Genomic DNA, 25,370 nt, shown 5'->3' on the forward strand with positions numbered 1-25,370 from the left:
TGTATGATCTGGGGATTCCACTTCTGGGTATTTATCCAAAGGAAATGAAAACCGGATTTTGAAGGGATATCTGCAGTCCCATGTTTACTGCAGCATTAGTCTCAGCAGCCTGGGTGTGCAAACAACCCGAGTGTCCTCAGTGTGGATACGCAAACAACCCGAGTGTCCTCAGTGTGGGTGTGCAAACAACCCGAGTGTCCTCAGTGTGGGTGTGCAAACAACCCGAGTGTCCTCAGTGTGGGTGTGCAAACAACCCGAGTGTCCTCAGTGTGGGTACGCAAACAACCCGAGTGTCCTCAGTGTGGGTACGCAAACAACCCGAGTGTCCTCAGTGTGGGTGTGCAAACAACCCGAGTGTCCTCAGTGTGGGTGTGCAAACAACCCGAGTGTCCTCAGTGTGGGTACGCAAACAACCCGAGTGTCCTCAGTGTGGGTACGCAAACAACCCGAGTGTCCTCAGTGTGGGTACGCAAACAACCCGAGTGTCCTCAGTGTGGGTGTGCAAACAACCCGAGTGTCCTCAGTGTGGGTGTGCAAACAACCCGAGTGTCCTCAGTGTGGGTGTGCAAACAACCCGAGTGTCCTCAGTGTGGGTGTGCAAACAACCCGAGTGTCCTCAGTGTGGGTACGCAAACAACCCGAGTGTCCTCAGTGTGGATACGCAAACAACCCGAGTGTCCTCAGTGTGGGTGTGCAAACAACCCGAGTGTCCTCAGTGTGGGTGTGCAAACAACCCGAGTGTCCTCAGTGTGGGTGTGCAAACAACCCGAGTGTCCTCAGTGTGGGTGTGCAAACAACCCGAGTGTCCTCAGTGTGGGTGTGCAAACAACCCGAGTGTCCTCAGTGTGGGTGTGCAAACAACCCGAGTGTCCTCAGTGTGGGTACGCAAACAACCCGAGTGTCCTCAGTGTGGATACGCAAACAACCCGAGTGTCCTCAGTGTGGGTGTGCAAACAACCCGAGTGTCCTCAGTGTGGGTGTGCAAACAACCCGAGTGTCCTCAGTGTGGGTGTGCAAACAACCCGCGTGTCCTCAGTGTGGGTACGCAAACAACCCGCGTGTCCTCAGTGTGGGTACGCAAACAACCCGCGTGTCCTCAGTGTGGGTGTGCAAACAACCCGAGTGTCCTCAGTGTGGGTACGCAAACAACCCGAGTGTCCTCAGTGTGGGTGTGCAAACAACCCGAGTGTCCTCAGTGTGGGTGTGCAAACAACCCGAGTGTCCTCAGTGTGGGTGTGCAAACAACCCGAGTGTCCTCAGTGTGGGTGTGCAAACAACCCGCGTGTCCTCAGTGTGGGTACGCAAACAACCCGCGTGTCCTCAGTGTGGGTGTGCAAACAACCCGCGTGTCCTCAGTGTGGGTGCGCAAACAACCCGAGTGTCCTCAGTGTGGGTGTGCAAACAGCCCGAGTGTCCTCAGTGTGGGTGTGCAAACAACCCGAGTGTCCTCAGTGTGGGTGCGCAAACAACCCGAGTGTCCTCAGTGTGGGTGTGCAAACAACCCGAGTGTCCTCAGTGTGGGTGTGCAAACAACCCGAGTGTCCTCAGTGTGGGTGTGCAAACAACCCGAGTGTCCTCAGTGTGGGTGTGCAAACAACCCGAGTGTCCTCAGTGTGGGTACGCAAACAACCCGAGTGTCCTCAGTGTGGGTGTGCAAACAACCCGAGTGTCCTCAGTGTGGGTGTGCAAACAACCCGAGTGTCCTCAGTGTGGGTGTGCAAACAACCCGAGTGTCCTCAGTGTGGGTGTGCAAACAACCCGCGTGTCCTCAGTGTGGGTACGCAAACAACCCGCGTGTCCTCAGTGTGGGTGTGCAAACAACCCGCGTGTCCTCAGTGTGGGTGTGCAAACAACCCGAGTGTCCTCAGTGTGGGTGTGCAAACAACCCGAGTGTCCTCAGTGTGGGTGTGCAAACAACCCGAGTGTCCTCAGTGTGGGTGTGCAAACAACCCGAGTGTCCTCAGTGTGGGTGTGCAAACAACCCGAGTGTCCTCAGTGTGGGTACGCAAACAACCCGAGTGTCCTCAGTGTGGGTGTGCAAACAACCCGAGTGTCCTCAGTGATGAATGGATAGAGATGTGATGTGTATACACACACACACCACACACACACACACACACACACACACACACAGGAATATTATTCCATCACAATAAAGAAGGAAATCCTGGCTATTTGCAACAACATGGAAATGATGCTAAGTGACTTAAGTCAGACAAGAAAGACAAATATTGTGTGATACCACACAATATACATGGAATTTGAAAGAGGTGAACTCACAAAAACAGAAAGTAGAATGGGTGCTCCCAGGGGCTGAGGGATAGGAGAATTGGGGAGATGCTGTTTAAGGGTACAAACTTACAACTAGTAAATAAGGAAGTTCTGGAGATCTAATGCGTAGCATAGTGATTAGAGGTAACAGTATTGTATTATAACGAATTTGAGCAAAATCTGGGAGATAGTGGAGGACAGAGGAGCCTGGTGTGCTACAGTCCAAGGGTCACAAAGAGTTGGACATGACTTAGCAACTGAACAACAATTGTATTATAAACATTAGACTTGCCAAGAGACTAGGTCTTAATTATTCCCCCCCAAAAAGGAAAAGATAATTCTGCAACATGATAAAGGTTTAGCTAACATGACAGCACACACAGCATTATATATACACACTGAACCAACATGTTGTACGTGTTAAATTCACACAATGTTATATGTCAAATATATTTCAATCGAAAAAACCCAATATTCTTACATTGCCATTTGCAACAACATAGATGGACCTAGTATTATACTTAGTGAAGTAAGTCAGAGGAAGACAAATATTAATATTATATGATACTATTTTATGTGGAATCTAAAAAATAATACAAATGAATCTCTATAGAAGACAGAAAAAGACCCACAGACATAGAAAACAAACCTATAGTTATCAAAGGGGAAAGCATTGGGGGGAAGGATAAATTAGGGTTATGGGATTAACAAACACTCCACATAAAATAGGTAAGCAGCAAGGATGTACTGTATACAACAGGGAAATACAGTCAATATCTTGAAATGACTTATAATGAAAAATAATCTGGAGAACATGTAACTGCATCACTTTGCTGTATCATTGAAACTAACACAATATTGCAATATTGTAAATCAACTATCCCTGTTGTTGTTTAGTCACTAAGTTTTGTCCAACTCTTCACAACCCCCTGGACTGTAGCCCGCCAGGCTCTTCTGTCCATTGGATTTCCCAGACAAGAGTACCGGAGTGGGTTGCCATTTCCTTCTCCAGGGAGATCTTTCCAATCCAGGGATTGAACCTGCATCTCCTGCTTGGCAGGTGGGTTCTTTTACCACTGAGCCATCTGGGAAGCCTTAAATCAACTCTACTTTGATTTTAAAAAAAATGAAAAATAAAACAGTACGAAACAGAGACTATTATTTGAGAAATGAAGACACTGAAGCAGAGGGTGTCACTGGGCTGTCAAAGTCTCGCATGAAGGTGTTACGATCTGAGCCCAGGTAGTCGGGCTCCCGTGTCCCGATCCTCAGGGCTGAGCCCCACTGCCACCCCAGCCAGCAAGGGGGACTCACCTTGGAGTAGTCAAAGCCGTGTTTCTCCTTCACTCCATTCCGACACAGCGTGTAGTTATAAAAGCGGGAGTTTTTGAGGAGGCCGACCCATTCCTTCCAGCCTGGTGGCACGTAGGAGCCGTTGTATTCATTAAGGTACTTCCCGAAGAAAGCTGGAGGGGAGAGGCACCAGGAAGCCATGTGAGGTTGCAGAGAGCAAAAGCCTTCTCTTGCCATCACTCAATAGAAATTTCCAAACCACGGCAGGCCAGGACGTGGAGACAGCACTGTCCTCTGAACCACAGAGCCCCTGAGCCAGCAAGTGCAGTCCGTGGCCCCCTTCTCAAATGCTTTCACATGCAGAAAATAAAATACATAGGCTAGCAGAGGAAATCAATTGTTTTTAAAAACAGTTATCAAAGTATTAGAGTTTGCATAGTGTAATGGGTCCTTAAAAAAAAAAATGAAGATGCTAAATGCAAGGCCTTGTAAAAAGTGATCATTTCAAAGTAGTAATGAATGAGAATAGTTTTGTAAAAAATATTTCTCTATTTGGCTGCACTGGGACTTAGTTGTAGCACGTGGAATCTTTAGTTGCAGCACGTGGAATCTTTAGTTGCAGCATGTGGGATATAGTTCCTCGACCAGGGATTGAAATGTGTGGAGTCTTAGCCATTGGACCACCAGGGAAGTCCTGAGTGAGAATATTTTATTTTGCAATATACACAGCAACTGCAGTGGCATTCTGAAATATCGGTGATTTCTACAGATGACAAATTATAGATTCTGCTGACATGCCATAGTTAGAGGCCTACATTCCTAATTGAAGCAAATGTCATGTGTCAGTTGTAGGTCAGTGAAAACAAGAGTCTAGTTTTTCACCACTCAGGTTTATGGACTCCCTTGGATTCTATCTATGACTCAGTGACCAGAAGGGCTAACATTTAAAAAAAATGGACCAAGGCCAGTCATTGGTGGGGGCGTGGAGCATCTGGAGCTCTCACACGCTGCCAGCAGACGTGCAGACTGATCTCGGCACGGAAGAAAACTGTTTGCCAGCATCTGTTAAACTTGATCATAGTCATTGCTTCTGACCCAGCCATTTGAATCCTGGGTGTTCACTCAACAGAAACGCATTCATAGGTTCACCCAAAGTCACAGGCAGGACGGGCTCATAGCAGCACTATTTATTGTAGCAAATAACTAGAAACAAAACAGATATCCATCTGTGCACGAGTGGAGAAAGAGGACCACCCTGGTGGTCCGGTGGTTAAGAATCCAGTGCCAGTGTGGGGGCACGGGTTCGATCCCTGGTCTGGGAAGACCCCACATGCCGCGGGGCAACCAAGCCTTTGTGCCTGACAGCCTGTGTTTCTCAGCAGGAGAAGCCACGCAATGAGAAGCCCCCGCTCGTGGCAACTAGAGAAAGCCCGTAGCAATGAGAACCCTGTGCTGCCATAAACAACAAACAAACAAATACAATTAAAAAAAAAAGAATGGAGAAATACAATGCATGTTTATATACCCGAGTATGTATAGAATCAAGGAAAATACTAGTGCCATGTTTACTAACAGGGACGCATCACGGCAACCAGTGTTAAGAGAAATAAAGCAGATATAATTGTATCACTGGCTGATCCCATTTACATCAAGTTCAAAACCAGGCAAAAGGAATTTATGGTTCTGGGAAGAAAAGCAGTGGTCGTCGCTGGATGCGGGGGAAAGGTGGGTGGAAGGGGACTTCTCGGGTGATGATGGTTTTGTTCTACTGCTGGGACCTGGGTGGTTCAGCTGGTGACACTCCACGGGGCTGGGCGTTCACAGCACGGAGTGTCTCTGCATGCCTGCTCCCCACCACCAGCGAGGCTCACTTAAAAAAATCTAATCCTAATTCATCCAGACTGGGACATACCCCAGACTCTCTGTGGGCAGTGAGGTGACACAAGATTTTTGAGCTATTTTTGGTTCTTTGTATCTTCCTCAATAAGCGAGGGCAATTTTAAATAATTATAACCTATAAGGCCATTTTTTTTTTTAACCAATGGACAAATCTGTGAGAGTTTTCCAGAGGCAGAGGCACCAGGCCAGCCCTCTCTTCTGGATGAGGACACTCGGGCTCCAAGACACTCAGAACCACTGCCAAGAGCTCGGATCGTGGAAGGGATTTACAGAGATCCTGCAAGTGGGGTGCTGAGCGCTGTTCCCGGCAAATAGTGAGTGTCCAGTGGGTGTCAGTTCAGAGCCTAAGACGAGAAGAGACAGATGGGGATGAGTGCGGAAGAATTGATGCTTTCAACCTGTGGTGCTAGAGGAGACTCTTGAGAGTCCCTTGGACAGCAGGGAGATCCAACCAGTCCATCCTAAAGGAAATCAACCCTGAATATTCATGGGAAGGACTGATGCTGAAGCTCCAACACTTTGGCCACCTGATGCAAAGAACCGACCACTGGAAAAGACCCTGATGCTGGGAAAGACTGAGGGCAGAAGAAGGGGGGCAGCAGAGGACGAGATGGTTGGATGGCATCACCGACTCGATGGACAGGAGTTTGAGCAAGCTCCAGGAGATGGTGAAGGACAGGGAGGCCTGGTGTGCTGCAGTCTGTGGGGTCACAAAGAGTCAGATACAACTTAGCAGCTGAACAGCAACAACAGAGGAAGGAGAAGTGTGCAGGGGCTGGGCTAAGATGCCAGCAGAGGTAAGATGGGGCCAGCCACTTAGAACTTCTAGAAAGCATGGAGGCCCTCTTGAGTCCTGGTGGCTCAGAGAAGAGAGGCCTGGGCCAGGAGCGGCTGCCATGGAGCGGAGCCCTCTCTGGGGTTTTCCTGGAGACCTGGCAGGTGGCTAGCATGGCCCAGGGGTAGGAAGATCCCTCCTCATCCACAAACACCAGATCCCTGCATCTCCCTTGGGCAACAAAGCAAGTGTTTCCATTGGATCCCCACCCCGGCACATAGAACCAGGAAGGGCGTGCACCTGAGGAAGGAGTGATGAACTGCCTCCTAGAAAGATACTGGCATGAGGAGGAGGGGGAAACACCAAGGGAGGACCCCCAGCGATCCTGGGGTAAGGTGGAGCCTCTCTTCACGCGGGAGGACAGTGTAGAAATGACTGGAAAGAAGCCCCAGGCTGCTGGGGGCTGGAAAACCGGCTGCCCCCGCTCTAAGTCCTGAGTAACACCCAGTCTTTACAGGGGGAAAGGTAAGCAGGTGATGGGTGCCCAATTTATAGTGACTGCACCTCCCAGCTGGGTATCGGGGCATCAAGGACTGAAATACCAGCTGGAGTTAAGAGGCAGCTGGAAAGTATCAGGTGAGCTGAAGGCTGGAGCCTCTTTCTCAAGACCGTCCCCTTCTAGAGACGCACTGTGTCCTCCCCGTAAAGCAGTGACTGAGCGGGGGGCAGCTCTGTCCCTTAGACACGGCAGGGTCTGCAGGCGTCTCAGGTTTATCACAACCTGGGGAGGCGAACGCTGCTGGCTTCCAGTGGCCGGAGGCCAGGGAGGCTGCCACGCATCTGATGGAGCTCAGCACGGCCCCTCCCACAGAGAATCACAAGGCACCCAGTGTCAATAGCCTGGAGTTGGGGAAAAAACCCTGATTTAAAATAACTCCACCCAACTCTCAGCATCTCCTTCCCGTCAGTAAAAGAACCAATTTCTAAGAGCTGAGAAAGTGCCTGGAGACCAAGAACAACCCAGAAAACAAGATCTGCAGAGTCTCAGTGACCTTACTCCCCACTTCTGGTTTTCTTTCCATAACTGGGGAGCTCTACTCTGATAACACGGCCCGCCTCTCTCCACGCTTTCCCATTCCTCCTTTTGGGGAAGACTGCCCCTAGGGGCAGCAAACTTTCTTGTAAAGGCCCAGAGAGTAAATATTTTAGGCTTCTTGGGCCAGACAGTCCCTATTGGAACTATTCAACCCTGCTGTTGCACGAAACAGTCATAGACAATTCATAGGCAAGTGAGTGTGGCTGTGTTTCAATTAAACTGTATTTACAAAGGCAGACAGAGGGCTGGATCTGGCTCATGGACTGTAGTCTGCTGACCCTTAGCACATACGTCTAGTGGGTTTGGAGGGACAAACTGGACATGCAAAATCCAATTCTTCCTTAGCCTCCTGTAAGGAGTGAGCTATGTTCAGGCAATGCTAGCTCAAGGGGGCCTGGCTCAGTGAGAAGTCTGTCTGACTCTGGGGTTTAGCATCAGGAAGTCCAACTGCCCTCAGAAGGAAGCCAGGTCCTCAAACCTGGCCTTTATCAGATTCCTCCAATGCTGTTTTAACTTCCATCTGCTGACTCCTTAATTTTGTTCCTCATTTGGTTCAAAATTTCAACAAGGAAGAAGGGCACTTTAATAAGTCCCCACCAAAGCACCCCAACACTTTGTCATGACAAACAATATTTTCTTTTGAAACAAAGTGAAGAAAAAGAGTGAAACAGTTGCGAGAAAATATTAAGGGAATGACAGAAACAGTGTCCTGGGCATGTAAAACCCAATATATTCATTTAACAACTATATTTACTGAACACCTAAGGAGCTGGAGCTGTCCGCACCACTGGAAACATAGTGGTAAAGACCACCCACAGGACCCCTGACCTCATGGGGCTCACACTGTGTGTGTGTGGGGGGGTGACTGCGGCAAATGTAGACAGTGATGTTGGTGACAACAGTGATGAAGGAAATAAAGGACGATGATGCAACAAAGTGGCCAGAGACGGACCATGGAGGTACCACTGGGTCAGGAAGTCAGGGGAGGGCTCTTTGAGGAATGATGAGAATGAGAGGGAATATGGGGATACAAGGAAAACGCTCCAGGCCGAGAGCATAGCAAGTGCAAAGGTCCTGGGGCAGGAACAAGCTCGGGAGCACACATCCTCCAAGATATCAGATGCCAGATTTTGCGCTTTGTGTGCATTTTTCTGGAAACAGTCCACAGCTTTTGACATATTTTGAAAGGAACCTAGGACCACAAGTCATTTAAGAAGCACTGAACTTCACTCTCTCGGTTTGCAGAAGGGTGAATGAAAGTCCAGAGAAGGAGGCTTAGTGATTCCCCCCGGGGGGAACTAGGGTCCCTCCCAGATCTCCCCAGTCCCCAGCTCATGATCCTACTGGTTTGTCCCTGAAGACCTGGGCCAAGGTCTTTCTGATGAATGTGCAACTTGGAATGCCAAAGAGCCTAAATTCTTGGCCCAGCTGATGGGATAAATATTTCTTGGGGGGTGGGAGGAGGGGTGACTTTGGAAGCCCACCCCTGCCTATTATGGCCCAATGCTATGGATGTCAACACATCCAGAGCTATTTCCTCTGTTAGAATCTCCTCTTTCACATCTCTCTCTAACCTTCAACCTTAAAAACTCCATACTTTATTATTCAGTCTCCACAAGGCTCTAGAAAACAGGGCTTCAGTCAAAGGCTTTTAGTGCCAAATTAGATTTTGTTGTCATTTGATTAGATTTCCCCAAGGCAGTTTTTTAAATGGCTGTTCCAGCACCAGTTGAGGTGGGAGAAGCGAATTAGCATGGGCCCTGGGGCTCTGAGGCTGGGAGATATAGGGTGGAGAATTAGCTAGAATTAACATCAAGATTAAACATACAGCCCTTGTCACGGTTGGAGCCTTAAGTCGCGCTGAGCCTTCACTGCTGGGACGGTGTAAAAGTAAGACCAAACTGGGAGCTGGTGCAGGGGTGGAACGACATGGCACGCAGATTAAGAGCATTAAATGCCAGGCCAGGAAAGATCGCTGACCATGTGCTGGCCGATGGACGGAGGGCTGGCATCAAGAGAAAGGACAGCGCACTTGCTGGCTCCTGTGTACCAGGAAGTGGGTACAAATTTACACCTGGCAACAGAAACTTTAGTTTCGCCTGCCTGTGATTCTTTGGGGTCCCACCACTTCCTTATGTAAATACACAGCGGCTGCATGCAGGATCTCAGTCTGACCAATCAGAGTGCTACATTCCTCTGGCTACTGCCATTGGTTCAGGGATGCACATGTGACCCAAGTTTGGCCAATCAGAGTCAGACCTGGGATTTTAGGGCGCTAGCGGGAAGGAGCTGTTTTTCTTTCATGGAGCTTGAAGCTGGTGGGATATAACCTTGAAACTCCCAGCAGCCATCTTGCTACCAAGAGAGGGGGAGTGTGTTTGAAGGTGAAGCGACATGGAAGAAAGAATCAGAGGTGCGAGATTGAGAGAGAGAGAGAGAGAGGTGGAGAGAGGAATATTCTTGTTCGAGTCCCCGTGTCCACTCTTACCTGAAGACACCTTTAATGCTAGCGTTTTCAGTTATGTAGTGTTTCCCAACATTAGGGGACATTGGACAATGGGCGCCTTGTTAGTTGTCACAACCAGCATCAAGTGGGTGGAGGTCAGGGATGCTGGTAAACATCCTATAATGCACAGGTCAGCTCCCCAGGAAAAAGAGTTATCTGGCCCAACACATCAGCAGTGCCAAGGTTGAGAAATCCCAAGTTACGTCAACTAAGAAATCCCACCACTCCATCTCTGTTGTTGTTTTGTGGGCTCAGTTCCTTTTGGGTTGAGGTCTTTCCCCAGCAGTTAAAAGGCCCAAGGAAAAGACAATGAGATGCTTAGTGCAGAGCAGGGTTTTGGCAAAGCACATCAGGCCTGCCACCTGTTCTTGTAAATAGTTTCATGGAACACAGCCACACCCATTTGTTTAGGTATTATTATGGCTGCTGGCCCACTACAATGGCAGAGTCGGATTGCTGAATAGAGATCATGTGGCTGCAAGTCCAAAATATTTCCTATCTGGCCACATAGGAAAAGTTTTCTAACCCTCGGTGTAGAGCAAAACTCCCTGTGTGGGGTGAAGGACCCTCTGGGGTTTAAAATAGGGCTGTGCTGACTTGGAAGAAGAACGCCAGTGCAGCAGAAGCAGGTGCACTGGGCCAGGACGGTGGGGGCCCCACAGCGTGAAGGAGGGACACAGCAAGGAGCATGACAACAACGGGACAGGAGCGGCCAGTTACAGGCTCTCCCCATGCGTGCGTGCTCCTGACACGCACAGATGCTGTGGTATGTATATACAACGGAACATTACTCAGCCATGAAAAGGAACAACATTGTGTCATTTGTAGAGATGCGGATGGACCTAGACTCTGTCATACAGAAGTGAGTCAGAAAGAGAGAAATAATACCATATATTAATGCATATATGTGGAATCTAGAAAAATGGTACTGGAGAACCTATTTCCAGGGCAGGAAGAGAGAAGCAGACATAGGGAGTGGACATGTGGACACACTTGGGGAAGGTGGGATGAACTGGGAGATTAGCATCGACATACATATACTACCGTGTGTAAGCCAGATGACAAGTGGGAAGCTGATGGACAGCCCAGGGAGCTCAGCCTGGTGCTCTGTGATGACCTAGAGGGGTGGGATGGGGGTTCAGGGGTGGGAGGGAGGCTCAAGAGGGAGGGTATATATGTGTACATATAGCTGATTCGCTTTGTTGTCCAGCAGAAACACACCATTGTAAAGCAATTTTATTCCAAAAAACAAAACAAAAACACAGTGTCCCACAGCATGGTTCAAATTCAGTTATGGCAGCATAATAGCTGTAACTGCATGAAGTACAAACTTCAAACTCCACCAGGAGCTCCTCTGTCCACAAACCGCTGTGTAAATAACAGACGCTCACCATGATCAGTGACATCACTTCCGGCAAAGTCTGTCAGTGACTGCTCACTGCCCACCCCTTAGTTCATGCACAGATAGCAATGCATATAGTCCTGTTGCCTTCTTGTCTCCCAGAGACACAGCTATAAGACATTTTACAAAAGTGGATTATCAAAAGGAGAGTGCAGCCAGTAAACAAAGAGTTAAAATGCTGAAATTGAAACCCTGAGTTGAATGTCATTGGAATCGCAGAAGAAGTGGATCAGCCCATGGGGATGTCGACACTCACAGTGTGGGGAACTCTGGATATGCGGCCAGATGAAGGCAAATGTAACCGGATGTAAACGACGAACGAGGCTGTCTCAGAGGAAGGGATGTTAGAGGGACCCAGAGGTACTTTGCAACACTGGAAGCTGCTTGATCTTGAGCAAGTTGTTTAATTCTTTCCATGGCTCAGTCTCTCCATTTATAAAACAGGGACAACAACAAGTATCTACCTTGTGGGTGGTCGGGAGAACTCACATGTGCACAGTGCTTAGAAACAAGTGCCCACAGAGTGTTACAGTTTCATCAGCACCAATGCATCCATCCCCTTCTTGCTCTGTTAATACCCTGTCTAATGGAGGCCCTGCAGAGACAGATGTCAGAAACCAGACTCTCCTCCTCCCCACTTGGAGGGGATTCTTACCCCCCAAGTCCTTCCCCAGCGCTCTCCCCTGTCCTGCCGGCCCGGGCAGGCAGCTCTGGATGCAAAGCTGAGGGCCTGCTTCCCCTCCTGGCTGCTGCTTTCTGCATTTGTCTGAGTTAAGTGCTGCTGGGGAACCATTCAGAGTCTGATGGGAGAACCAGGCCTTCTGTTATCTCTCCCAGCCCTGAATCTAACTGAAATTGCCTCATAATGATCGCATTTGTGGTTTGTAAAAGCTGTGTCTCGCGGCGACCAGAGACTGAAGTGAGCTGGCGGTGAGCCTGGCATAGGCGGGCAGACGGAGGCATCACTTTGGATTCGGGGGAGATGGAGGGTTTGGGCAGCAGGAATAAAATAGGCAGCCAGGGTCATTCTCTGTGCCAGAGAGCGGGTCAGACTGAGCCAAAGTGCTGGCACCACGTTCTGCGCCTCTAGGCGGTCATTCCCCTTCGTTGGGGGTGACACGGGGGTGATGTAGACAAGCAGCCCAGGGGCATCTCTGCAGCCAGACTGTCTGGTCTCCTACTTCCTAACACTCACCTCCAGCAAGTGACTTCGCCCCTCTGTGCCTCAGTGAACAAGGATAACTGTAAGCCACTGCCTGCTGTCACGTGGAGTGGAGGAAAACCAACATGTGCATGGAATGGAAGATAGTCCCTGGCATGGCCTAAGTATCTGGCAAGTAGCAGCAAGAGGGACTGACGGCACGCCCGCCTTCAGGACCCTCACCTCCCCCACGGTGGGCATCTGGGTGGAACTGTCGACAAGGCTGTTTCAAGGGCATTGGCGCCTCTGAACACACATTCAGCCCACACCATCTCCACCCACATCCTACATTAGAGATAATCGATAAATAACTAACAGTCAAAAGATTCCGGAGTGGACTGGTTGATCATGCTACACTTCCTTATTTACATTCGAATATAAACATCTCATTAAATATTTACTCATTTTGATTGGGTAGTTTCCCTCATAATTTGGAGCCAATATACCAATATCTATACCCTTGCATGAATACACACACACACACACACACACACACACACACACACACACACACTCTTTTTTTCTTTTAGGTGACCCCTGAAAAGCCATAGCCACTGCACCCATGATTCCTCTTAAATACAAAGATCCCAAGTGTCCATCAAAATGCTCCTCCCCACCCAAAGGGTGGAGTATGGCTGAGGTTGGCCAATCAGACATTGCCCTGGGATTTTGAATCTTGAGCTAGGAGACTCAAAGGTGGAAAAAAGGGTTGGATTTCTGTAACACCCTCCATGAGACAGTTGCTCAAGAGCTGCAATCTGAATCCTCAGATGCAGTGCTTGGAAATCCAGATGAAAGAGGCAAGGCCTTCAGGGTGACTTAGTCCAAAAGGAGAAATGCAACTTGCTCCTCCATCCTCATTTCTCTGCACACAGAGGAAGCAGCCTCCACCTGGAGTTGGTGCCTCTAACCCAGACACCCCCAAGTGTCCAGAGGACCCTTCTGAACCCAAGATCCTTGTTGTTTTCCTCTAGTGACTCCCCTACCTGTCCTACAACCTTCTCTTGCGTCTCCAATCACTCGCCCCGCTGTCCACTCTGTTCTGAACAGAACAGACCTTTCATTCCTTAAAACGCTTTGAACTTACTGCATCACAGGACACTTGCACCTGTTCTTCCTCTGCCTCAGATCCTAGCCTTCTCCCTTCTCACACGGACTGGTGTCCTTCTGTGACATCTCAGATCAGATGTCACCTCCCCTGAGAAGCTGTCTCTGATTGCTCTGTCCGCAGTCACCCATCCCTCTCACCAGGCTATCGATCTTCTCCATGGCACTCGGCGCTCTCTGAGACTATCCTGCAGGTGTGCCGTTTCCCTGTTTATCATCCTCTCCCCGGGCACGCTGGGTCTACAAGGCATGGGCCTTTTCCGGGTGCTGCAGCCCCAGCCTGGTACCCGGCTAAGTGCAGGCACACGGTGACAGCTTCTGACCCGGTGCCTGGGTCAGTGGACTTGGGGAGGGCCCATGGGTCAGGCAGGGTGAGGCTGCCCCGTCCAGTGTCTTAAGGCTCACACCCTTCCTGGGAGGGCTGGAAAAGCAGCAGCTACAGGTTTTATTAGAAGGGATTTCTATCACAGTATTGGCTAGGAGAGAATGCTGCATTGTGGAAAAAGGCTACACGGAGGTGGTGGTGACGTTAGCCCACATACAGAGCATGGGGAATGCGTATCAGATCCACTGGGGCGATCTGCACTCCTCCAGGGGACGCTGGCCATGTCTGGAGTCTTTTCTGTTTGTCACAACTCAGGGAAAGGCACACTGCTGGTATCTAGTGGGTGGAGGCCAGGGATGCTGCTAAACACCCCCCAGTGCCCAGGACCACCCCACATCGAAGGACGATCTGACTCCAAAGCATCAGTGATGCTGAGATGGAGGAACTCTGCTGGGTACAGTTTCAGAAGTTGTGTGGGTCTCCTGGTAATGGAGACTGGGGTGCAGGGTGGCTCTGAAGAGCTTGGTTTTTGTTCCATAATCCTAAGGGCGAGGGTTTGAGCCCTGCCTCCTTGGGCAAGTGAGTGTTCCTCTCTGAGCCTCAGTGACTTCGTCTATAAAACGGGGGCAGCAGCAAATGAAATCATGTCTGGCAGAGGGGGAGCACTCCAAAAAAAGGCACTGTGAGTTCCCAAAATATAGCTCGCTTTTCTTTATGGGGGCGGGAGGATGAGAACTCAGGTCCCTGGAGAAACGAAAATAGTTGTTAGGAACCAGATTCTACAGCATCTTGGAAAGTGACAAGGTCCCTTGGAGACTCCAGTAATGAGCTCGGGGAAGGATGTTTATGCGGCACAAAGAAACTGTCTGAGCGTGACATGATAGCAGAGATGGGCGGGAGCGCGGAGCCGAGCCAATGACAACAAACAACGTTTGCCAGAGTGATTCAGAAAGGTCAGTGAAAAATGAAGTAGAAGCCTGGAAAAGTCCATCTTTCCCAGGACAAACCACCCCATTTCACACACAAGGAGTTTGGGAAAACACAAATGGGTCTTCACCCTCCATGACTTCTTCCAAATTCCAGTTGGCCTGTGTCTCCTTCATATGTTTTTGCCATTTTTTAAAAAAATTAGAGAAGGTATTTCTTGAACATCTACTGTATACTGTTCTGTGTCTGAGGGGTGAAATGGTGAACAAAACAGATAAACTTATCTGGGTCCAGTGTACTTCATGTGTTTGTCCATCTCTCAGTGAGACTATAACGTTTGGCCATTTTTATGTATCCTTTGGATGACTAACAAAACTTAAACATTTTTTTCCTTCCGGGTCAATTCATTTGGTGCCAAACAGGCATCTCAAACTGGATGTTTGGTTGGTTCCCCTAAAATTGCCTCTCACCCCACATTCTGGTAAATGCCAGCCGCTCCGGCCACACCCCCCAGCGGCCCTCTCCGCTTCGCTGATACACACACTGATGATGCATCACAGAGGCTCCATATTCTGAACGGACTCAGCATTGAGTGCCTCCCACATCTCACTGGGACCAGTGTGGTCCAAGCCACCACTTTCTCTTGCCTGGACCTCGCTGGGGCCTCCTCCCTGGTCCCGATGCCTCTCCCATCTGACCTCCAAGCTCCAACCTTCCCATCCAACCTCCACCGTCACCAGAAGGGTTCTGTTAAATCACAGACCGGGCCCTGGTTCTGCTCCAAACCCTTCAACAGCTCCGCCTCACCCTTGAACTAAGACCCAGAGTCCTTGTCACGGCCCACAAGGTCCCACGTGATACGCCTCCTGCCCCCTCCCTGACCTCACCTCTCCCCTTGGCCTTGGCCCATTCTGCTCCCACCATGGAGGCCTCCTCCCGTCTTCCCAGCCCCCGGAAGCTCATTTCTGCCTCAGGGACTTTGCCCCTGCTCTTTCCTTTGAAGGAAGCATCGTTTTCAGATGCCTCCATGGACCACTTCCTCTCCTTTCCCAGGCGAACTGTTCCAATGTTACCTTCTGGTACATCTCCAAACATCCTACTGAGACGGCCTCTCCCCACTCCGGCTTCCCCTCTTCTCCTGACTTTGTTTCTCCACGGCACTTAGCACCACCTGATGAATCTGTCCTCTGGCTTTTCCCACCTGCTCACCCAACTAGAATACCTGCTCCGTGAGGGCAGGGGTTTCTGCCTGCCTTGTTCTCACCGCGTCTCTACATCAAGAACCGAGTGTGGCAAGCACGAAGGCGTCAGTGAACATTTGTGGAATGAATGGTGAATTGATGGAACCAATGAATGCCCAGGGGATGGGAGGCCTGCGGGAATCTTGTCCGGCTGAGAGGCTAGCAGATTCCTGTGGCCCAGCGCCCAGGGCACTCACTGTCTTTGAGCAGAACAGCAGATGGAGTTGCTAGACTGTTGTCTTTCTATTTGATTAGTGGTGTCTGATGGGCTGAACTGGGATCTCTTTCACCTGTGTGGAGCAGGGCTTTCCTGTGGGGTGCTGTGAAAAACTGAAGAAGGTCCCCAAGCCAGTGTTTGTCCACAGAGGTCACTCTCAAATGTTTTGGTATTGGGGTCCCTTCAGAGTCTTAAGAGCTATTGAGGATGTGAAGGCGCTTTGTTCATATTGGTTATATCTGGTGATAGTTACCATACTAGAAATGAACACTGAGGAATTTAAAACACATGCATTCATTTAAAAATAGTAATAATAAACCTACTTGTTGGTATATATATTTCAAAACTGCAAATAAACATATCTTCCTCCAACAAAATAAAATTAGCGAGAAGAGCTGGACTGTTTTTAAAGTTTTGCAAATCTCTTTGAAAGTGAAAGTCACTCAGTCATGTCTGACTCTTTGCGACCCCATGGACTATACAGTGCATGGAATTCTCCAGGCCAGAATACTGGAGTGGGTAGCCTTTCCCTTCTCCAGGGGATTTTCCCAACCCAGGGATCGAACCCAGGTCTCCCGCATTGCAGGCGGATTCTTTACCAGCTGAGCCACGAGGGAAGCCCTTCAAGGGTTCTTTAAGGGTCTGGTTTAACAGAAGACATCTGGGTTCTCACAGCTACTTCTGGAGTCAGTGCGTCATGATTCGTTGCTCTGGTTGTGTTTCATGAAAAACCCAACCTCGCACAGGAAGGAGGGGGATCTTTTCACACCCTTTGTAGACAGGGGCGCGTTTGTTGTGTACCCATTAAGACACACTGCACACATGAAGAAAATGTGGGTTAAAAGGCAAATGAGGTCTTGGTATTATCACGAAAATGGTTTGGTGCCCAGGGCTCCTGGGCCACACTTTGAAAACCATTGAGTTGGGCAGTGATGGCGTTCTGCAACAACCCAACAAGGCAGATAATATTTCTGTCCCCATTTTACAGTCTGGGGACAGAAACTGCTGGCAAAAGCAGCCGGAGAAACTGAGGTGCAGAGCGGTGAAGTCCCCTATGGCCCAGGTGGCCCCAGGTGGCAGAGCTGAGACTGAAGCCTAGGTGGTCCGTCTCCAGCCTGGCTTTTGGCTACTACCTTGTTCTGCATCTTGGCAGGGCCGTGACCCCAGTCACTGAAGACGGAAGCATCTCTCATCTGATAGGGTGGGGAGATGCTTTGCAGGGGATCCTTCAAGCAGATTCAGCCCAATTATTTCCCAATCCCTAGTAAAGAATCTGCCTGCTGATGCAGGAGATGCGGGAGACTCTCGTTCAATCCCTGGATCAGGAAGCGTCCCTGGAGGAGGAAATGGCAACCCACTCCAGTAATTTTGCCTGAAAAATTCCATGGACAGAGGAGCCCGGTGGGCTACAGTCCCTGGGGCTGCAAAGAGTCAGACGCGACTGAGCACACACGGTTCATAGAACGAGGGGACACGGCGAGCACGACTCCCCGCCTGCAGCCGTCCTTCTGCCCTTGGCGGTCATCAGCTCCCCGTCCTCCTGTCCCCTGGGAGAGAATGTACGCCGTTTCCAACAGGACACACAGATGCAAACAAGATTCTGGTGCTCCTGTGAGTGAATGCAACGGACCAAGAATAAGGCAAGGAGAGGTGTGTTGCGAATGGAGACTCAGGCCTGGCCGATGAGGTGTCGCGGCGTCTGTTGTGTTGCCCAGTGCCCATGCGCTCCTTCTCTGTTGAAACCCAACTGCGAGCTGGCACAAGGCTGCCAGGACAGGGCCGACAGGTCCAGCCTCCCTCTCGGGGAGGTGTGGCCAGGACCAACTCTTGGTGGATGGGCACGGTGTGCGGGTTCTAGTGAAGGCTCTACAGAAAGCGGGTATGCTTCTCCTGTATCTTCTACTTCCTGCTGGCGGCTGGCTGTGGACACGGGCAGTCATTCTGGACAAGGCTAGTTCCCCAGGGCAGTGGAACAAGGTGACAGGGGCCTGGGTAGCAATCCTCTGAGTGCCCTATCACCCCAGCGCTGTGATGCCAAACTGCCAAATGAGAGAGAAATCAGCTCTTCTTATCCCTAAATGACCTGCTACTTGGGGACTGATGTGCCCTAAACAACAACATCAGTTGTTGTTTAGTTGCCGAGTCGTGTCCGACTCTTTGTGACCCCATTGACTGTAGCCTGCCAGGCTCCTCTGTCCCTGGGATTTCCCAGGCAAGAGTACCGGAGTGGGCTGCCCTCACCTGGACCTATATTCTAAAAATACTAGGGACAGCTGTGACAAACACAGCTGGCTACTGCCCCTCCGGGGGTCAGCAAACCTTTCCTGCAAAGAGTCAGACTGAAAATATTTTTCAGCTCTTGTGGTCTCTGGTCCCTGTTGCAGAATCAACACTGCCACTGCAGAGTGAAAGCAGCCACAGACGATACATAAATGAACAGGAGTGACTATGTTTGAATAAAATTTTATTTATAAAAACAGTCGACAGATCGCTGTGGGCTGTGGGCTGCTGACCCTTATCATTCAGGAATGTTGCTAATATTGGTAAGATCATCATCTTAATTAAAATTTTTTTTTAAAAAAGCTTGGAAATCTGGATTTTGGGGTGAAATTTCCACATTTAAAAAAACATCTTGTAACTCAAGCACAATAAATTTAGGGTTAGAGTGTGGCCTCGGGCTGCTGGCTGCCACTTTGCAAGACCCAAATTTGGTCCTAAGGGTGAAGAATAGAAACTGAGCTGGCCCTGGCCACGTTTCCATCCCATTCCCGCTGCCAGGAGCAGGACCTTGAGTTGTGAGACCAGAGCCATCTGTGATTGGGCTTTTGGGGCAGAGTAGAATAAACCTACTAACCTTCTGGGGGCAGAGCCGGGGTCAGCAGAGGAACAAGTGATAAATGAGAAGGAAGAGCTTTTGCAAACTCTAGAATGCTATAAATATTAGATGCAAAATGCCACAGGGCTGAAGTCTTTTGTTTTTTTGGCAGACAAATTGGCTGAGGAAGCAGGGCTGGGAAGAAATACATTAAATAAACCCAGAGTTCCAAAGCTCTTAGGGCTGGGACATTTCTGATCTTCTGTAACCGGATCCTTTTAACTTTGGGCTGCTTGCAAGGTTACATGAATCTCCTTCTTCTGCTTTTGAAAAGATACCGAACGTAGATTGCTGCACAAAGTGATAAATCGATGCTGTAAAAGTTCTGGATGCCAGAGATGGGATCGTGCTGAGCTGAGAGCTATAGGAAAATTCAGGAGGAAGGCGGGGGCCTGATTATGTATGAAGGAGGCATCCTGGGCTGGAAGCAGAGAGAACTGGGGGCTGGGGGAAAGGCCTTCTTTCCACTTGCCTCTTGAGGCAGAACCTGGCTTTGGGTTTCTGGAGCAGACCTCTGTTTTATTTATCTGCCAAGCACCAATTCTTCTGTCCTTTGGTGACTGTGCTTCTGAAAGAACCAACATTTTCCCTCTCTCAGTGATACCTGTTCCAAGTGAGGCTTTCTCTAGCTCTCAGCTCCTGAGCTGAGCACATGATCTGGGCCTGGTCAATCAGGGTAGCCCATCTCCCCTGGCCTCTGTGATTGGGTGATGGAGGGACATATGACCCTAGTTGAGCCAATGACGGTATCCCCTGAGACTTTTGCTGGAGCATCAGAAAGAGGTTCTCTCTTTCAGCCTGGTAAGATGGGATGTAGGGGGAGGGAGTGAGGTGGGGTGAGGGGTGGGGAGGGGCATTTTGACATCATAAAGGCACACCTTCCTAAGAATAAAACCAACCCAAATCAAAGTAAATCCAAGCAGCAAAAAGACAGGGTTCTGATAACAATGAGCACCGAGACTCAGCCAAATTTGCCTGAACTAATTTCAATTACATATCTTAATGCTGGGGAAGTCAGAGAGTAATCAAAATTCCATTTTGTTTTCATTTTCTGCTTACTTCAAGCCTAACGCCTAAGACTCATCCATTCACTCAAATTTTTATTGGGTACCTAACACCTGCCAGAAACTGTTCTTAGATATAGCAATGAACAAAACAGGCAAGAAATAAGTTCAAAACACCCGAGATACAGGTTACAAATGATTGTTAGTTCAAGGATGACATTATTTTACCTGATTCCTTTCACCATGAACACACTCACAGAGGTACCTTTTCATGTTGATCTAGCTTTCAGGACTCTTGGATAGCAAAGATTTATTCTGCTTTATAAAACAACCACCACCACACCACCACCACCACCACCAACAAAACCAACCAAAATCCTACTCTGATCTGAGACAACAAATCAGTGATTTTTCCCTCTTTTAAGCAAATGTAAAACTTTTAATATCCATATTGTTGTGGAAAACAACACCAGAAAATTATATCACAGCTACACACAAAGGCATTACACACATTTCCAGAGGGCTTACGGAAGTAAGATGGAACAACCTCATGTAGAGTCTACAAGGGATTCTTTGCCTTTTACATTTTACTCAGATCTCCATGAAAGCCTGAGAAACGCTTCACTGACACCAGCACAGGCTGACGAACGTTCAGCAGAGACTCTTAAAGCATGTCTGAGCATGTAAATTATTCTTGACAAACATGTCACAAGTGGTGTGTAATCCACGTTCTGAATTATCGTTCAAAACACAGCCATGTATCAGGAAAATGAGTATTTCCATTTTCCATGAGAAAACAACAATCACAACAACAAAAGAACACCTGAGATAATTTAAAGGCAGCTGATAAGTCCTTTGAAGAACAGAAGCAGGCTTTCCGGGTAATGGGGGTGGGGAGGACCCACTGACACAGGGAGGTCAGGAACGCAGCAGGAATGCTGGAGATGGAAGGAGACCACAAGGAATAAAGAGGGCGGCAAGCAGTAAGTTTTGTGAGCAGTGTGCTAGGCAGCAGCCACCAGAAGTGCAAAGGTCCTGGGGCAGGTCCGACCTGGGACTGTTTAAGGAACAGCAGAGAGGCCCAGGTGGCCTGAATGTGGTGAGAAAGGAAGAGAGAGGGGTAGAAGAAGTGGACAGAGAGGTGTGGAGGCCAAGGAGCTGTGAGTTTATTCTTAGAGCAGTGGGCAGCCAGTGGAGGGTTGGGAGCAGGGACTGACATGATCACACGTCCATTTTCAAAGCCTCCTCTAGCTGCCAGGTGGGGAGGAGGAAGGGCAAATGCGGGGGAGAAGCAGGACAAGCAGACACCCGGAGGGAAGGAGGGCTGGGGCTGCTGTTACACGCCTCTCCACCAGCCCCTGTGTTCTGCCTGCCTGCTTTTGGTGAGGTCACGGCTGGGCTGCAGATGACCCTGAGGCTCTGGTCAAGGCATGGAGGGCGGGCTGCTTGGGTTTCCAAGTAAATGCTGGCCTCAGCCACCCACTTCCTGGGAGAGTCATGCAGCTTCAGCAAATGGGGACCGGGGCCATCTGTTCCCTGGAAACGTCATTAGTCTGGGATGGAGCCCATCCCCCTCCCCTTGGTGCCACACACACACTACCCAGCACTAGGGCCAGGTTTTAATGCCATCAGGACGTGCTGTATCTGAAAATATGTATGTATGTATGCATTTGGGCTTCCCTGGTGACTTAGACGGTAAAGAATCCGCCTGCAATGCACAAGGCCCAGATTCAATCCCTGGGTTGGAAAGATCCCCTGGAGGAGGGAATGGCTACCCACTCCAGTATTCTTGCCTGCAGAATTCCATGGACAGAGGAGCTTGGTGGGCTACAGTTCATGGGGTCACAGAGTCAGACAAGACTGAGCGACTAACACATACATGCATGCACGCATTTATTTATGCACGTATGCCAAGGCATGCCGGATATTAGTTCCTTGACCAGGGATTAAACCCATGCCCCCTGTAGCGGAAGAAGAGTCCTAACCAGTGGACCACTAGAGAATTCCTTCCTGGTCCTTTTAAAGCATGGTTTTGTCCACATTCTCTAACATAAATCATACCAATGTTTTCTTAAGTCAGTCTCCCAAAGCAATAGAAATAAAAACCAAAATAAACAAATGAGACATAATCAAACTTGCAAGCTTTTGCACAGCAAAAGAAACCATAAACAGAATGAAAAGACAGCCTATGAAATGGAAGAAAATATGTGCAAATGATGGGGCCGACAAGGGCTCAACGTCCAAAATATACAGACAGCTCATATTACTCAACAACAAAAAACCAACAACCCAATTGAAAAATGGGCTGAAGACCTAAATTGACATTTCTCCAAAGGAGACTTACAGATGGCCAGTTGGCACATGGAAAGATGTTCAACATTACTAATTATTAGAGAAATGCAAACCAAAATTACAATGAGGTACCACCTCAGTTCAGTCGCTCAGTCATGTCTGACTCTTTGCGACCCCATGGGCTATAGCACGCCAGGCTTCCCTGTCCATCACCAACTCCCGGAGCTTGCTCAAACTCATGTGCATAGAGTTGGTGATGCCATCCAACCATGTCATCCTCCGTCGTCCCCTTCTCCTCCTCCACCTCACACTAGTCAAAACGGCCATCATTAAGAAATCTCCAGATGGGACCCTCTTGCTGGTGCAGTGGTTGAGAACCTGCCTTCCAATGCAGGGGACGCGGCTTCGTTGTGTGGCAACTAAGCCCTCACGCTGCCACTACCGAGGGCTCGAACTCTCGAGCTGTGTGCCACAGCTGGAGAAGAGCCGCCGAGAAGACCCCGTGAGGCCAGAATTTAAAAAAAGCAGTCTACAAGTAACAAACGCTGGAGAGGGTGTGGAGGAAAGGCAGCCCTCCTACACTGTTGGTGGGGATGTAAATCGGTACCGCCACCACCATGGAAGACAGTATGGAGGGTTCTCAGAAAACTAAAATAGAGTTGCCATATGATTCAGCAATCCCACTCCTGGGCATATACCCAGAAGAAATTCTAATTCAAAAAGATACATGCACCCTCATGTTCACAGCGGCATTATTTACAATGGCCAAGACGTGGAGACAACCCAAATGCCCATCGTCGGGTAAATGGATAAAGAAGATGTGGAGCATACATACAGTAGGATATTACTCAGCCATAAAAAAGAATGAAATCATGCCACATGCAGCTACATGGACAGACCTACAGACTGTCATACGAGGTGAGGTCAAAATGAGAAAGACAAATATCACATGGTGTCACTTACATGTGGGATCTAAAACATGATACAAGTCAACAGGACTAGGAAACGAAAACGGAGTCTCAGATACAGAGAACAGGCGTGTGGTGGCTGAGGGGCACAGGCGAGGAGGCAGGAGCGTCTGGGATTCACAGAGGGAAACTGTCATATATGCAGCATGGATAAACAACAAGTTCCCACAGGACGGCACAGGGAACTATAGTCAACATCCTGGGATAAACCATAATGGAAAAGGATATATATGTATCACTGAGTCACTCTGTAGGAGAAATTAATACAACATTGTAAATCAACTATACTTCAATAAAATTAGAAAAATAAACTATGGTTTTTTAAAATTATTTATTTTTTTATTGAAGGATAGTTGCTTTACAGAATTTTGTTGTTTTCGGTCAGACCTCAACATGAATCAGCCATAAAATATGGTTTTGTCCAGAAGAATGGGACAAAGGAGGTGGAGAAAATCCATAAGAAACCCTTTAGAAGGTGGCCCGGGAAGACTATCGATCGATCAATAGATATTTAAGTATCATCTTGGAGGAACCTGACACTAAGCTGATCCTTCAAAGAGCTGTTCGCCACACCATTAGACAGATGCCCCACTTCTGTGACAAATATTTTGTAATGCTCCCTTATTTTCCTGCAGGGAAACTTATAGGCAACAAAAGCTACAGACGCACATCATTTCAAAAATTCAATATAATGTTCCAATCACAATCCACAAGAAAAAAAGGAAGTCAGTTTATAATAAAGAAACATGTCAGCATGAATTTTCAATCACATCCAACAAGGAGACAGGATGGAGTGGTCAGACGCGTGAACCTAGATTCAGGGGGAGTGTGACAGGTGTACATGTGAACTGGGCGGGACTGCAAGTCGCATACTTGACGTGGCCCCGACATCGAGTGTGACAGGTGTACATGTGAACTGGGCGGGACTGCAAGTCGCATACTTGACGTGGCCCTGACATCGGTGAGACTGAAAAAGTTCTGCATTCACATATAGTACACGCCCCACTGACTTATCTTTAACGTTTCTGGAAAATTCAGAATGTATTAAAACTGTGCAAAAAAAAGTGTTTTTATATAAAATGAACTTACAGACAAGGCTCAGAGAACAATAAATATCAAATAATCCACTCACATAATGATTTGGTGGAAGACTGAGAAGCCATGTGGAATGCAAAGCAATTCAGCGGCTACATGGGCTTCTCCTGTGCAGAGCAGGACATCAGAGATCCCTGGTCCTGGAAGCCAGCAGCATCTCTCCACTTTTATCACCACCGGAAATGCCTCCACAGATATTAAGCCCTACTGGGAGGTGTGCCCCCTTGAGAACCACCGTGTTAGAAAAAAGTTTGCAAACACAGTGGCTTGTGGGCTGAATCCACTGCACACATTATGTTTGCTGTGGGCCTGCCTGGTGTTTTTAATCTTTTAGAAAGTAGAATGAATAATCCACATTAGAAATCTTGGCAATGTCAGTAAAAACCTGGATATCGCATTCCAACACATCAGATGTGCCAGATGCTGAGAAAATAAGAACCTGTCTTACTGTGGACAGGTGGGACCCACCGGCTCCAGGATGGAGCCTCCTGTGTGGATGGTTCTGACCCTGACCCATGACCCTGACCCATGACCCAGCCACGGATGGCTGCAAAGGCTTGGAGAGGCAGGGACAGAAACTGGAACCTCGGGCTGGGGGCCCAAGGGGGGCACTGCAGCAGGAGAGTCGGGCACAGGTATATCACAGGTCTGTGAGGACGGAGGAGGGTGAATCACATCAAACACGCACCACAAGGTCTGGGCATGGTGAACGCTGCATCGTGACCACCTGCATTTTTCGGTTTTGGTTCTACTTTTGTTGTTGTAATGATCATATTCCCAAAGGCTTGTGCCCTCCTCCCAGAGACATTTTGCTTGAGTTACACTCTATTCTGAGGTTCTCCAGATCAATAGAGCCCTGTGCAGTGACGGAAACAG

At 48.8% G+C, this 25,370-nt stretch overlaps 1 protein-coding gene across 4 annotated transcripts in view; it reads right to left on the reverse strand.

Moving 5' to 3' along the window:
- Positions 1–25,370, reverse strand: part of SULF2 (sulfatase 2) — a 127,657-nt gene that overhangs the window by 39,645 nt on the left and 62,642 nt on the right. For all 4 annotated transcript variants that reach the window (XM_043884517.1, XM_043884516.1, XM_043884519.1 and 1 more), the window contains exon 4: positions 3,586–3,737. In XM_043884517.1, coding sequence (XP_043740452.1) covers positions 3,586–3,737 — 152 coding nt within the window. The remainder of the gene's footprint in view (positions 1–3,585; positions 3,738–25,370) is intronic.

This window comes from Cervus elaphus, chromosome 23 (assembly GCF_910594005.1).
Source record: "Cervus elaphus chromosome 23, mCerEla1.1, whole genome shotgun sequence".
Lineage (NCBI taxonomy): Eukaryota > Metazoa > Chordata > Mammalia > Artiodactyla > Cervidae > Cervus > Cervus elaphus.